At 40.4% G+C, this 13,116-nt stretch overlaps 1 protein-coding gene across 1 annotated transcript in view; it reads left to right on the forward strand.

The window, feature by feature from the left end:
* LOC135518250 (anion exchange protein 2-like) overlaps nucleotides 1-13,116 on the forward strand; it is a 58,281-nt gene that overhangs the window by 354 nt on the left and 44,811 nt on the right. Inside the window, exon 2 of the mRNA XM_064943274.1 lies at nucleotides 11,723-11,894. Coding sequence (XP_064799346.1) covers nucleotides 11,826-11,894 — 69 coding nt within the window. The 5' untranslated portion in view covers nucleotides 11,723-11,825. The remainder of the gene's footprint in view (nucleotides 1-11,722; nucleotides 11,895-13,116) is intronic.

Below are 13,116 nucleotides of genomic sequence, written 5' to 3' on the forward strand. Positions count from 1 at the left end.
ACTCACTTTATACTCTTTGTCTTTTGAAGTGTTGTACGTTATACAGTAGCACTGTCTAGTGGGGATTCGCGCCAGTTATGCTCATTGTTATGCTGCGGTTGAGACTCCATGCTGTAGGCCTACCTACACTTACTGGGAGAGTTGCTGGGATAAGAGCATCCATTGTATAAGAGCATCCACTTAAATTATTTCAAAGTAGGTGTTGCCTCTTTTAGCTCCTCTCCCATAAACTCTGCTGTCTTTCTCAATTTTGGGTTTCTGTGTCCCTTGTGAAGAAGAAATATCCTCTCTCCTTTGTAAATGGAAGCCTCTAAGAAGCGGCTGTAATGTTATCATGTCACACACTGTAGCGCGACACAGAGGAGGTTTTGTTCGAGTTTTTTCTTACCACTGTGTGTGTGAGGAAAGGGGGATGTGGATTCCTATCTGTTGAGTGACGTGAAAGCAGAAGAAAAAACGGCAAGTGTTACTGACTTTTTTTATGACTGTTTCCTGTTGGATGGTAAAACAGATTTATCTCAATTTTGTGCCTATGAGCACTAGCTGAGTAACTTGAGTCTGCTGTCACTACTCACTCAGCAGGTCACTACCATACAGCTGTGAACACACAACATAAGATGAAATATGTCCCGATGTTTCCATGTAGGATTTGCCGTGAGGCACTTCCTGTCTCTTTCTTTTCAATACATTTTCCCCCTCTCCCTTTATTTTTCTCTCATTCTTTGAGAAGAGAGGAATGATAAGGTCTTGAGTTAGAGATGGTATCTATCTCATGACATCCACTATATTTTGGAGAGATCAATGTTACCGCTTTGTGAAGCTAAGGGAAATCTTTATGAATGATAATGACCAGTTAAAAACCTCTAACTCCCCATCCCGGGTCCGGGAGCGTAATCATCGACGGACACTAATTAGCATAACGCAACGGACATAAATATTCCTAGAAAATATTCCTATTCATGGAAATCACAAGTGAATATATATTATATATTGAGACACAGCTTAGCCTTTTGTTAATCACCCTGTCATCTCAGATTTTCAAAATATGCTTTACAGCCAAAGCTAGACAAGCATTTGTGTAAGTTTATCGATAGCCTAGCATAGCATTTTGTCCAGCAAGCAGCAGGTAACTTGGTCACGGAAATCAGAAAAGCAATCAAATTAAATCGTTTACCTTTGATGAGCTTCGGATGTTTTCACTCACGAGACTCCCATTTAGATAGCCAATGTTCCTTTTTTCCAAAAATATTATTTTTGTAGGCGAAATAGCTTCGTTTTTTCTTCACGTTTTGGCTGAGAAATCGACTGGAAATTGCAGTCACGAAAACGCCAAAAAATATTCCAAATTAGCTCCATAATATCGACAGAAACATGGCAAACGTTGTTTATAATCAATCCTCAAGGTGTTATTCAAATATCTATTTGATAATATATCCACCAGGACAATTTGTTTTTCAGTAGGACCGATTGGAATAATGGCTACCTCTGTATTTTATGCGAGAATCACTCTGAGAGCCACTCTTGCGCAATGTAGCAGCTTACGGGTATTCTTCAACATAAATGCGTAAAACTACGTCACAATGCTGTAGACACCTTGGGGAATAAGGAGAAAAGGTAATCTGGTTGATAGCCCATTCACTGCTCAATAGGGACGCATTGGAAAGCAGAGCTTTCAAAACATGAGTCACTTCCGGATTGGATTTTTCTCAGGCTTTCACCTGCAATATCAGTTCTGTTATACTCACAGACAATATTTTTACAGTTTTGGAAACTTTAGAGTTTTCTATCCTAAGCTGTCAATTATATGCATATTCTAGCATCTTGTCCTGACAAAATATCCCATTTCCTATGGGAATGTTATTTAAAAAAAAATGAAAATACTGCCCCCTAGTCACAAAAGGATAATGGATCATAATTATTTGATTGTTTTCTTTTTCTCTTATTTTACAAAGTTAATCTTGCCGTTATAGAATATGCTTAAACTTAGATATTTGTGTGTGACCTAGGCCCGTATTCCCAAAGCGTATTAGAGTAGGAGTGCTGATCTAGGATCAGGTCCCCCGTTCATTTAATTTTGATCTAAAAAAACAACTTCTACTCTGAGACACTTTAAGAATACAGGCCTAAGTCACACAAACCAAAAATTGAATTTTAAGCATATTCTATAAAGGCAAGATTAACTTAATTCCTTGCCCTGATGAAGATCCATCTTGGATAGAAACGTTGTTGCAAAATTGGTGGTAGAGGAATAGCCCATGGGTCTTTATGTGCCTCTAGCTCATCATGACAATTTGTTTACCTAGGCATGTCTAGTGTCTTGCTGCTCTTGTGGGTCCCTAATACTCAAACAGAACACTGCATTGCATAACCATAATAATACAACCTTGGTGCTGCTAGTTAACCACTTTGCCAGCAGGCAATAATTTACTTCTCCAGCCACTGTTCAGCCCTGGGCGTATGCAGCTGGTGCAGAGTCACTGGCTGTTCAAGTGGCATAAGTGGCTCAGGATGATTCTGCATTCTTTCCATCACTGTGTGCTCAGCCAAGCTGGAAGTCAACGGAGGGGCATAGCAACTACAGCACTGTACGTGTGTGTTCGCACCTGCTTTTGTTTTTGGCCAAGGCATGGCATGTTCACACCGATTATGTGTCCCAAATGGCGTCCTATTCCCTATATAATGCACTACTTTTGACCAGAGCCCTATGAGCCCTCGTCAAAAGTAGTGCACTATATAGGGAATAGGATGCCATTTGGTGCGCTGTCCAAGTAAATCTAGAGGGCACGCCAGGCCGGTCAGCAAGCTCTGATCAACTTTTGACCATACTAGGCATCGTCAATTACCCAAGATGGTGGGAATGACGTGTACTGCAGACCTTATGAGGTCATGACCTCTATTCCACATGCACTAGTGGTTGCAGACGCTATTGAAAACTCTATTTTGACAGGACAGCGATGGGAAATGGTGTAGACCAGGGAAACACTTTAAATGAACGAAATTAAAGCCCCAAGATACTTTCTGAGACTGGTTCTTATCTGCAACCATCAAAGCAGTTATGCTTTTCAATCCATTGAAGGAAATGTTGCGTGCTCACAATCCGATAGTCTGCCCCAGAGTGTGTGAATATCAGATGTGGTTTGCTGCTGAGTCACTGTCCTCTGTTACCTTGAGTCATACCGGTAAAGGAGCTGGGTAGACGAGAGCAAAAAACAATTATTGAGCAGTTTTCCACTTCTCTGATGTAGCCGACTCAGGTGTCATACATACTGAAATATATATGGTAGTTGAATATATAAGCTGATGTACTAGCTGATGTTCAAAAATAAGAAGGGGGTTTGCACACAACAGTTTTGACCATTTTTGTGTTCGAATCACCCTTACATTTTTTACTCCATTATTAATTGGTTGTATTCACCAACTAGACTACTTGCTTTTTCTAAGTTTAAGGACAATTCCACAATAATGGAATTACGCTTTGACTCAGATTTGTATGCCAAAAAAACCCATTGATTTCAAAGTTTATCAAACTACAACTCTATGAACAATATACACAACATTTCACAAAAACAGATTTACTGGAAGAACTGTGCAGATGCGACCATGTTTAAATATCTTATTAAGATTCAATGATTTCAGCAGAAAGAATGGGGTGTCAGCTATGACATAACACCTTGAGTTTGAAAAAAAATATTTTGGTTATTGAACAACAGTAGGTGAAGTGGATTTATGTCTGGTAATGGAATTACATCATGGGTCCCTGAGCTGCACTATAGAGAAATGCATAATTATGGATATTAATATCATTCTCTTCATGGTGATCCTCATATCCTGAATAGGTATACAAAGGTAAAAATATGCAATATCCTTCTTTTGCATATTTAGGTATTATTCTATTCTATTATTGTAATGAGCTCCGCCCCCAAACAAAACCACATTTGGTTGGTCCAGACCAGACCAAATCTGAAACAATCAGACGTCCCTTGTTTCATAAGTTTTGACATCACATTACAGCACAGTAGAGTTTAGTACAGTACAGCACAAGAAAGTAGATATGCTCAGTACAGATGCATAAAACACCTTCAGTGTTTCGCTTAAGGGTTTACCATGAGGACTAATTTCCCCTTACCTAAGGGAATTGTTTAAGGGTGTGGCATATAGAGCCCATCTAACATTTCCTTCGGTAAGAGCAGAATTGAAAGGTTTTAAGGTAGTTTGAAGGCATGTACTGCAGAAAGAGTCTGGTTAACATGGAGATGACCTGATTCACTGACTGAATCACATTTATTTTGGGAGATCACAAAATAGAACTTCTACATTCAAAACAGGAGAAACAAATTGACTCAGAAGATCCCAAATCACGTTTCTTTTAGTAACTTTTTTCTGAACTTGTTTTTATTACTTTCTAGTACTAGCATGCTAACTTACAGAGTAGGTAGCTAGCCAGCTAGCTTTATAGCCATGGATTGTGCACCTTCCAATGTTTAGCTAAGTAGCTAGCTAGCTGGTGGATGTTTTCCTTTTGAAACCAGGGCAGAGGAAAACAGCATTCACCTCCACAAATGCTGTTTACATTGATATCCATACTGAATGAAGCACTAAAGGGACCTCATGGGCACCCTTAACTTTTTCATTTAATTTAAGTGGGAACTTCGCCAAAGTTTTTCTTGTGCAGCTGACTTAAAGTGAAGGAAACTTTAATGGACAAGATAAGGGGAACATGTACTTAAGATGCTTTATGCAACTGGGCACAGTACAATAAAGTACATTATACAGTACTCTACTCTAGTGTGCTGTACTGAACTCTACTGTGCTCTACTGTACTGTGCTCTCCAAACTTGTGAAACATAAACATCTATGATTGGTTCAGATTTGGTCCGGCCAGGGCAGATTGATCAAATTTCAATTACTTTTCAACGTCCATGGACGATCGGTGTTCAGTGTGTGAGGATGCTTGTTACAGTAAATGGAAAGAGGGTAGGTGGTATGTGTCATGGTCGGTGTCAGTAAGAGCTGGGAGAGGTGGCATTAACTGGAGAGGAAAGAGAGAGGGAGCAGCAGAGAGAGTGAGAGGGAGGGGTTTTCCGGACTGTTTTAACAGCCTTGCTTTGACCACCAGACGACAGAAAGAGAAAAGAAAGTTACGAGCTAAACATAACAGTATGCCAGTGGAAGGGAGGACACTAACAGGTGGCCCAACTGTGGTTTGTGACGGCTATGATTTCCCATTGTAGCCATTTCAATTGCAGTAATCCTGTCAGATTCTTGTATAATTCTGTTACCAATTAGGAAACAGGATTACGAGTTATAATCATGTAATAATTCATAAAGAAACTTGATATCAGTCAAACCACTAACTAGGTCTACTTGTTACTTCTGTGAACTTTAATTATCCTCCTTCATGAGGGAGAGAAATGAGAAAATATCTTACAGATATGTGGGGTTTTGGTAACGGAATTACAAGGCAGTGTTTCTTAAACGTGCAGAAGGCAAATCATTTATCCAAAACAAAATCCAATTGTTGTTGATATTAGTTGGCAGGGGTCTTAACTTCAACATTATTATTTTTTTATGTATTTCTAATACCTTTTAAGACTATTTCAAAGCCTGAAAATGCATATATGCCTTAATTTCTCAAAAATATAGCCAGACTCTTTCATTTGAAACCCAAATTGACATGCTACTATGAACTCTACGATGGTGCTTGTGGATCCTTTTAGATGGAAATGCCCTTAAGTGCAACGTTACCTGCTTTCTTCAAGCTGATATACAGTACCAGTCAGAAGTTTGTTCACATCTACTCATTCAAGGGTTTTTCTTAATTTTTTACTATTTTCTACACTGTAAAATAATAGTGAAGACATCAAAACCATGAAATAACACATATGGAATCATGTAGTAACCAAAAAAGTGTTAAACAAATCAAAATATATTTTATATTTGAGATTCTACAAAGTAGCCACCCTTTGCCTTGATGACAGCTTTGCACAATTGGCATTCTCTTAACCAGCTTCACCTGGAATGCTTTTCCAACAGTCTTGAAGGAGTTCCCACATATGCTGAGCACTTGTTGGCTGCTTTTCCTTCACTCTGCCATCCAACTCATCCCAAACCATCTCAATTGGGTTGAGGTCAGGTGATTGTGGAGGCCAGGTCATCTGATGCAGCACTCCATCACCCTCCTTCTTGGTCAAATAGCCCTTACACAGCCTGAAGGTGTGTTGGGTCATTGTCCTGTTCAAAAATGAATGATAGTCCCACTAAGCACGAACCAGATGGGATGGCGTATTGCTGCAGAATGCTGTGGTAGCCATGCTGGTTAGGTGTGTCTTGAATTCTAAATAAATCACAGACAGTGTCACCAGCAAAGCAGCCCCACGCCATCACACCTCCTCCTCCATGCTTCACGGTGGGAACAACACATGCAGAGATCATCCGTTCAACTACTCTGCTTCTCCCAATGACACGGCGGTTGGAACCAAAAATCTCAACTTTGGACTCATCAGACCAAAGGACAGATTTCCACCGGTCTAATGTCCATTGCTTGTGTTTCTTGGGCCAAGCAAGTCTCTTCTTCTTATTGGCATCCTTTAGTAGTGGTTTCTTTGCGGAAATTGGACCATGAAGGCCCGATTCATGCAGTCTCCTCTTAACAGTTGATGTTGAGATGTTACTTGGACTCTGTGAAGCATTTATTTGGGCTGCGATTTCTGAGGCTGGTAACTCTAATGAACTTATCCCATGCTGTAGAGGTAACTCTGGGTCCTCCTTTCCTGTGGCAGTCCTCATGAGAGCCTGTTTTCTTCATAGAGCTTGATGATTTTTGCCACTGCAGTTGAAGTAACGTTCAAAGTTCTTGAAATTTTCCTCATTGACTGACCTTCATGCCTTAAAGTAATGATGGATTGTCATTTCTCTTTGCTCATTTGAGCTGTTCTTGCCATAATATGGACTTGGTCTTTAACCAAATAGGGCTATATTCTGTATACCACCTCTACCTTGTCACAACACAACTGATTGGCTCAAAAGCATTAAGAACGAAATAACTTCCACAAATTAACTTTTAACAAGGCACACCTGTTAATTGAAATTATTTCCAGGTGACTACCTCATGAAGCTGGTTGAGAGAATGCCAAGCGTGTGCAAAGCTGTCATCAAGGCAAAGGGTGGCTACTTTGAAGAATCTCAAATATAAAATATGTTTCACACTTATGGAATCATATAGTAATTTCATAGTTTTGAAGTCTTCACTGTTTATTGTAAAATGTACAAAATAGTAAAAATAAAGAAAAACACTTGAATGTGTAACTGTCTCCAAACTTTTGACTGGTAATGTATGGCAGGGCAGATTGACCCGCATGCATCGCGCTAATCCGCTTGGTGGGAATTGTAACGTGGCTCATATAATGAGTGTTGCTACACTGCCCCATTCGAACACAATGGCCTCAGGGTTGCCATCCCACTTCTGACACCAGTGTAGCTCATTTAGTGGGTAGTCCCAACCAGGACGCAAACCCGGGTGCAGCGACTGTCCAGCCAACATCTTTACAACAAGAGGTCTGAAACCTCTTGAGGTCGCTAGGTGTTGAGTTAAGGTCGCGACATCACCCCCCACGCTTCTCTATACCAAGTCCCTCACGTGTGCACGCCTCTCCGATGGCCTCACGGGCACCATCACACTTCTGACACCAGCGTAGCAAATGGCAGGACAGGGATGCCAACCCAGGTTGCTGGCTTGAAAGGCAAACACCCTACGCATAGCACAAATAGGGTTAACCCACTTTGTAGGAATTGCAACGTGGCTCATATTTATTTATTTATTTATTTATTTATTTATTTTTATTTCACCTTTATTTAACCAGGTAGGCAAGTTGAGAACAAGTTCTCATTTACAATTGCGACGTGGCCAAGATAAAGCAAAGCAGGTCGACACATACAACAACACAGTGTTACATATGGAGTACAGTAGAAAAATATGTCTATATACAATGTGAGCAAATAAGGTGAGAAGGGAGGTAAAGGCAAAAAAAGGCCATGGTGGCAAAGTAAACACAATATAGCAAGTAAAACACTGGAATGGTAGATTTGCAGTGGAAGAATATAGCGAGGATCACTACAGTATGAAATGGTAGATTTGCAGTGGAAGAATATAGCGAGCATCACAACCATATGTACTTTGGAAAGAGTAAGGAAGTAAATGAACTGTAAGGGAAAAACACAGTGCACTCATAGCTATGACCTGAAAGAAGAAGGTCCGTCCTCTTGCGTTTCTAAGGTCTACAGAAGAGTGGCTCCTGGCCTACCACATATCTACCCGTAACTTTCCCAAAACCGTATGGTCCGTTTTGGACCGTTCTAAAACTTTTATCGGGCCTGAACAAAATATATTAGTTAAGGTCTTTGATCCATACGCTCACGAGTCACACGTTAACAATCACACGAATCTTTTCACGCAAACATTTTTAACCCTGTAATCCAGAGTGGGTTTCCGAACGCTGACCTTGTAGCCTTTTAATAATCGTCCCACCACCTGCAGGTCCACCACAGATGTACTTTAACATATCACCGACTACTAAAACAACGACAACAAAGGCGAGAGTAGGTACGGCACCGTAATCTCCCATATGCCTTTTGCCTTTCTCATTGTTGGCTGGCGAGTCATTGGTGCTGTTTTTCCACTAAGCGCTTTGACATGCTTTAGCCCTTTGAATCGATGAGGGGTGTGTTGCTGGGGAAGAGGGTCGTCACCAAAGAGAACCATGGTCCCTTTGTGTTGACGTCTGCTCTCTAGGGTTTATACAGTCAAAAATGGAAGTCAGAGATTTCACTTCAGTAAATGCTGACGTGTAGTATGGTAATTTGTGTAGTTTTAGGCTTAGTGCATTTTTTTGTGACCTCACGATCCTGTCTAAAATAACAGCTATTTTCAGTGGAGTTTGAAAAGGTGTAAATAATCCCTGCTGTGCAGATGATAAATTAGAAGCTTTGCGTATTGTTATGGAATGCTAACAAGGCATTTCCTGCTGGAACTACTTGTGTTTCTTCTTTGGTGTTCTTCTAACTGTTTTTGTCCTAGGAGAAGTATCGATTTGATATCAGGGAGAGATGGGTCATGATTGAGTCATCAGATGGATCTCTTCCACTTTAATGAAATGAAGGTTGAACTGAAAGAACCAATAACGTAATCAGAGACACACACACACACAGCTACTGATTCTATATCTGGCAGTAATATTGAGATTTATGAGGTCCCCTAATTGCTCTCTTACATGTGCCCTATGTATGTCTGTTTGTCTGTCTGTGTGTGTCTGCCTGCTTCTGTGTCCTTTGAGGGCTTTCAGCTTCACAAGCTTCACCATAAGATGGACCACCAAAGACGAAACCATACCTCAAGCAACATTTTGTAGTGAGTGATGACAAAATCTCAACATAAATCTCTAATGAACTCCCCTGTGACTTCACATGATTCAGCACTATCTGTACTGTAGATCCACAATTCCCACTCAAATATAATAATATGATTATCACACATTATACATATGCGTAATATATGAGTATCGTATCATTCCCAACCACACCAAGCACAACAAAGGGTTCCAAAAGGGTTCTGCTGATGTCCCCGTAGGAGAACCCTTTTTGGTTCCAGGTAGAACTCTTTTGGGATCCATTAGAACCCTCTGTGGAAAGGGTTCTACATGGAACCTAAAAAGGGTTCTACCTGGAACCTAAAGGAGTTATTCAAAGGGTTCTCATACGAGGACAGTCAAATAAATCTTTTTGGTTATTCTTTTTTTTCTAAGAGTTCATGAAGTGTCATAGGATACTCTAATGAACATCCTCCGTCCCATTCTTCCTCCTCAGTTTGTGGCTGGAAATCAGAGGGAGGGTGTTGGGTGTTTTCTGAAGGCGGTGACATTGCAGCAGTGACCTTGTTGATGTAAACCACACTGACAGTCTCTTCCTGCTTTGGCGAGTCTGGGGATCTATTCCTTATCACTCACAGGGAGAGTAGTGTCCTCTCAGTTCAGTGCATGCAACGGCTGGGGGATGAGGAGAGGAAGCACCCTGTAGACTATTGAGATGCATCAATGGAAATCAGAGGTAGATATGGGTTCCATTTTGATTATACAAATGTGAGAGAAAATGAAACAACTTCTTTATTTTAATATGCCTCTTTATGTAAATGTATACATTAGGAATGTATATCCTTATTTTCAAATGTTAAACAAGACCAACATACTGTCAATACTTGGTCATGTTTTACATATAATCACAGAAATTATTGGTAAAATGCTAAGCATGTCAATTAACTCACTGAAATGGTTTGGGCTAGTGATTAGGGTGATTTCCAATTGGACTCGGCCTACACAACATGGCAACTAGAGCCCATACAATATGTTTCTTTGGGTCTGATACCGCTTCCAGTTTTGGGAGGAACACTTACCGGTACTGACATATCTGCCGATATACGGTCTTACAATGGGGAAAGGAACGTGTCATTTTCCCACTCTGAATTCTCCGGAATTGCCATCCAAAAGAGCAATTGTCCAATAACTATGCTTCAAATGTTGATTTCATACATTGTGAAAATGACATGAGAATGTGTTCAGACGAACCCTTTTTAAAATTCTATTTATAGAATATCAGTTATCGGTCGAATTGATAATATAGGTGAACTGATATATCGGTCGGGTTCTAATGGCAACCCCACTATCTGACCACAGCCAGAACACAATCTGGCAACCCTGACCCTCAAACCCTGCATTCAGATGTTCTGATGTCATTGAAGGGAATACTTCAAGATATTCTCTAAATATGTTATCTAAATACCAGCATCTGGCAACCCTTACCCTCAACCCTGACCCTTACCCTCAACCCTGACCCTTACCCTCAACCCTGACCCTCGCTGCTTCTTAAAAAGAATACAGACTCATAATAACTGTTCTTCTCTGTCGACAAACACTATCAGAAAGCTCTCAGCTGTTTATGGGTGTTTATGTATGAATGTTATCATAAACACCCGGGTCGGCTTTCCGCCTGAACACTGTTAGCCCACTGAGCTAAGTCTTATGCATTAGCTCGGAGATGTAATTTAAGTCTTCAGGTCTCAGGCAAGGTTACTTATCACGCAAACCAGGTGACCACTAATAGACCTTGGTAACACCAGCTGTGTTTACAAGACACTGCCTGATCAGCTGAGTTGATTTGCTCGCTTGGAAAAAAGTGTATTTAAAAAAAGGGGTGTTTCTACCCTAAATTGGATGTTGTGGTCTTGCCAAGGTGGGTACATCATCATCTCCTCTGAACCCTTCAGGACACAGCAATTCTTAGCAGTGTTTTCATGATGAAGCTATCACCCATGTGTTCATGAAAAAAAGACTTCACTTTAGGTAAACTCAGAGCTACAGTAGAGAAATGGATTGCTTTTGTTATTTGCCACTGTGTTGGCCCCATTCAGAATCACAATACTGTAAGCTTGTTGTTCACTCACAAGGGATTGTCCATATGGTTAGGGCCAGGACTTTTTCCGGACCCTGAATCTTACCCTACTTTTTCCTGGTCTGGTGATGTGGTCCTAATTGTGTAAACGGCGTCATGACAACGGCGTTGCCTATGTCGTTATTATGGACATATAATCATCATGTAGGACGTACAATGAAATCACTAACCAAAAGATCATTTGGGTGATTGACGTAACATTTGACCATGCCTGTCCTTTTCGCAGGTTATGCTACCTAAAAGTCCTCCGTTGAGTAAGAAAGAGAGTGAAAAGGGCTAAGGACTGCTTCGCAACACACTGCCCTGACCTTGTGATCTGCAACGGAGCCATGAGCAACCCTAAGGATGCCAGCGACACCAATGTCGCCACCAACACTATGGCCACAGCCACCTCAGCTGTGAGTTTAAACCTTACATCTATTTACTGCACACATTGGGATGTGGAGGATGGGAATGGGCAGGGTATATGCTAATTACATTTCTATTTACTATAGTAAAAAAAATGTCTTTGCTGACATTTACTAGTGTTTCTTTTGTGAATAATAATGTAGAATTTACTATAGTATACTACAAAATTCTATACTAAGTACTGAACATGATCGAGGGATACTACAGGGTGTAGTATTGTATACTACAGAAGTCTATAGTAAGTACTGTGATATTCTATAGTATTTCTGTAGTATTTCTTTATGTGGTATATAGCATTAAATAAATCCCGATATGTAATTGTATCTGTAAATACTGTACATATAATTTAAGTGTTTTTTGTTGCATTTAACAACAATGTACAAAAACCTGTTGTGAGTTGATCTATAATATCTTGTGGTGTGACCTATGTAGTTGCAGAACTGACAATGGCAAGTTTACTTGGCTTGGTTAGCTATGGCTTGGTTAGCTATTGCTGGCTATCTAGCTGGCATATGTCATTTGAATGATGCATCAATACAGAACCAGCTTTTTGTTCCACCTGCCCTGGCTTCTGGAAGGATTTGTAGTGTGGTGTGAGGCGACGACAGAGCCTCGTAGAAGACTGTTCCTGATTACGAGGCCAAACTGGGGTGGTCTCTTGGGCGATGGGGCCGAAGCGTCATCCAGGTTGGTGCTACACATTCGGTGGTGGATGTTCCAGCCTACCTACATAGAAGGAGTAGCTGTGAACTTCCGAGAGAGATGCCTGATGGAGAGCTCCGGGGCTGCCTGTCTGACGTTTCTCCTTCCCTGGCTGTACCATCAATGCCACCTCCTCTCAAGCTACTCCTTTACTGAACTGCTCCCATTCAGCCCCCTGAATTTGTTTTTATTTTGAGATTCTGTATGAAAAGCGCTATATAAAATACTTATAATAATAATAATAATAATAATAATAAGTATTTCACCAGAGGAAGCTGTAAAGCCAATTTAAAACTCTTCCAACATATTTCAGGTAAACATATACTGTATACTACTCACACACTTTGTTAATATTTCATATTTGAAATATTTATTTTACTTCCTTACCACCTCACTAAATTTGTGAAGAAGTTGCAATATTAGGGAGAACCATGGACAGCAGTGGTTGTTTTGATTAACCTTCTATTACAGACACATTTTTAAATGTTATTTGCACACCAAATTAATAAA

Source organism: Oncorhynchus masou, chromosome 3 (assembly GCF_036934945.1).
Source record: "Oncorhynchus masou masou isolate Uvic2021 chromosome 3, UVic_Omas_1.1, whole genome shotgun sequence".
Lineage (NCBI taxonomy): Eukaryota > Metazoa > Chordata > Actinopteri > Salmoniformes > Salmonidae > Oncorhynchus > Oncorhynchus masou.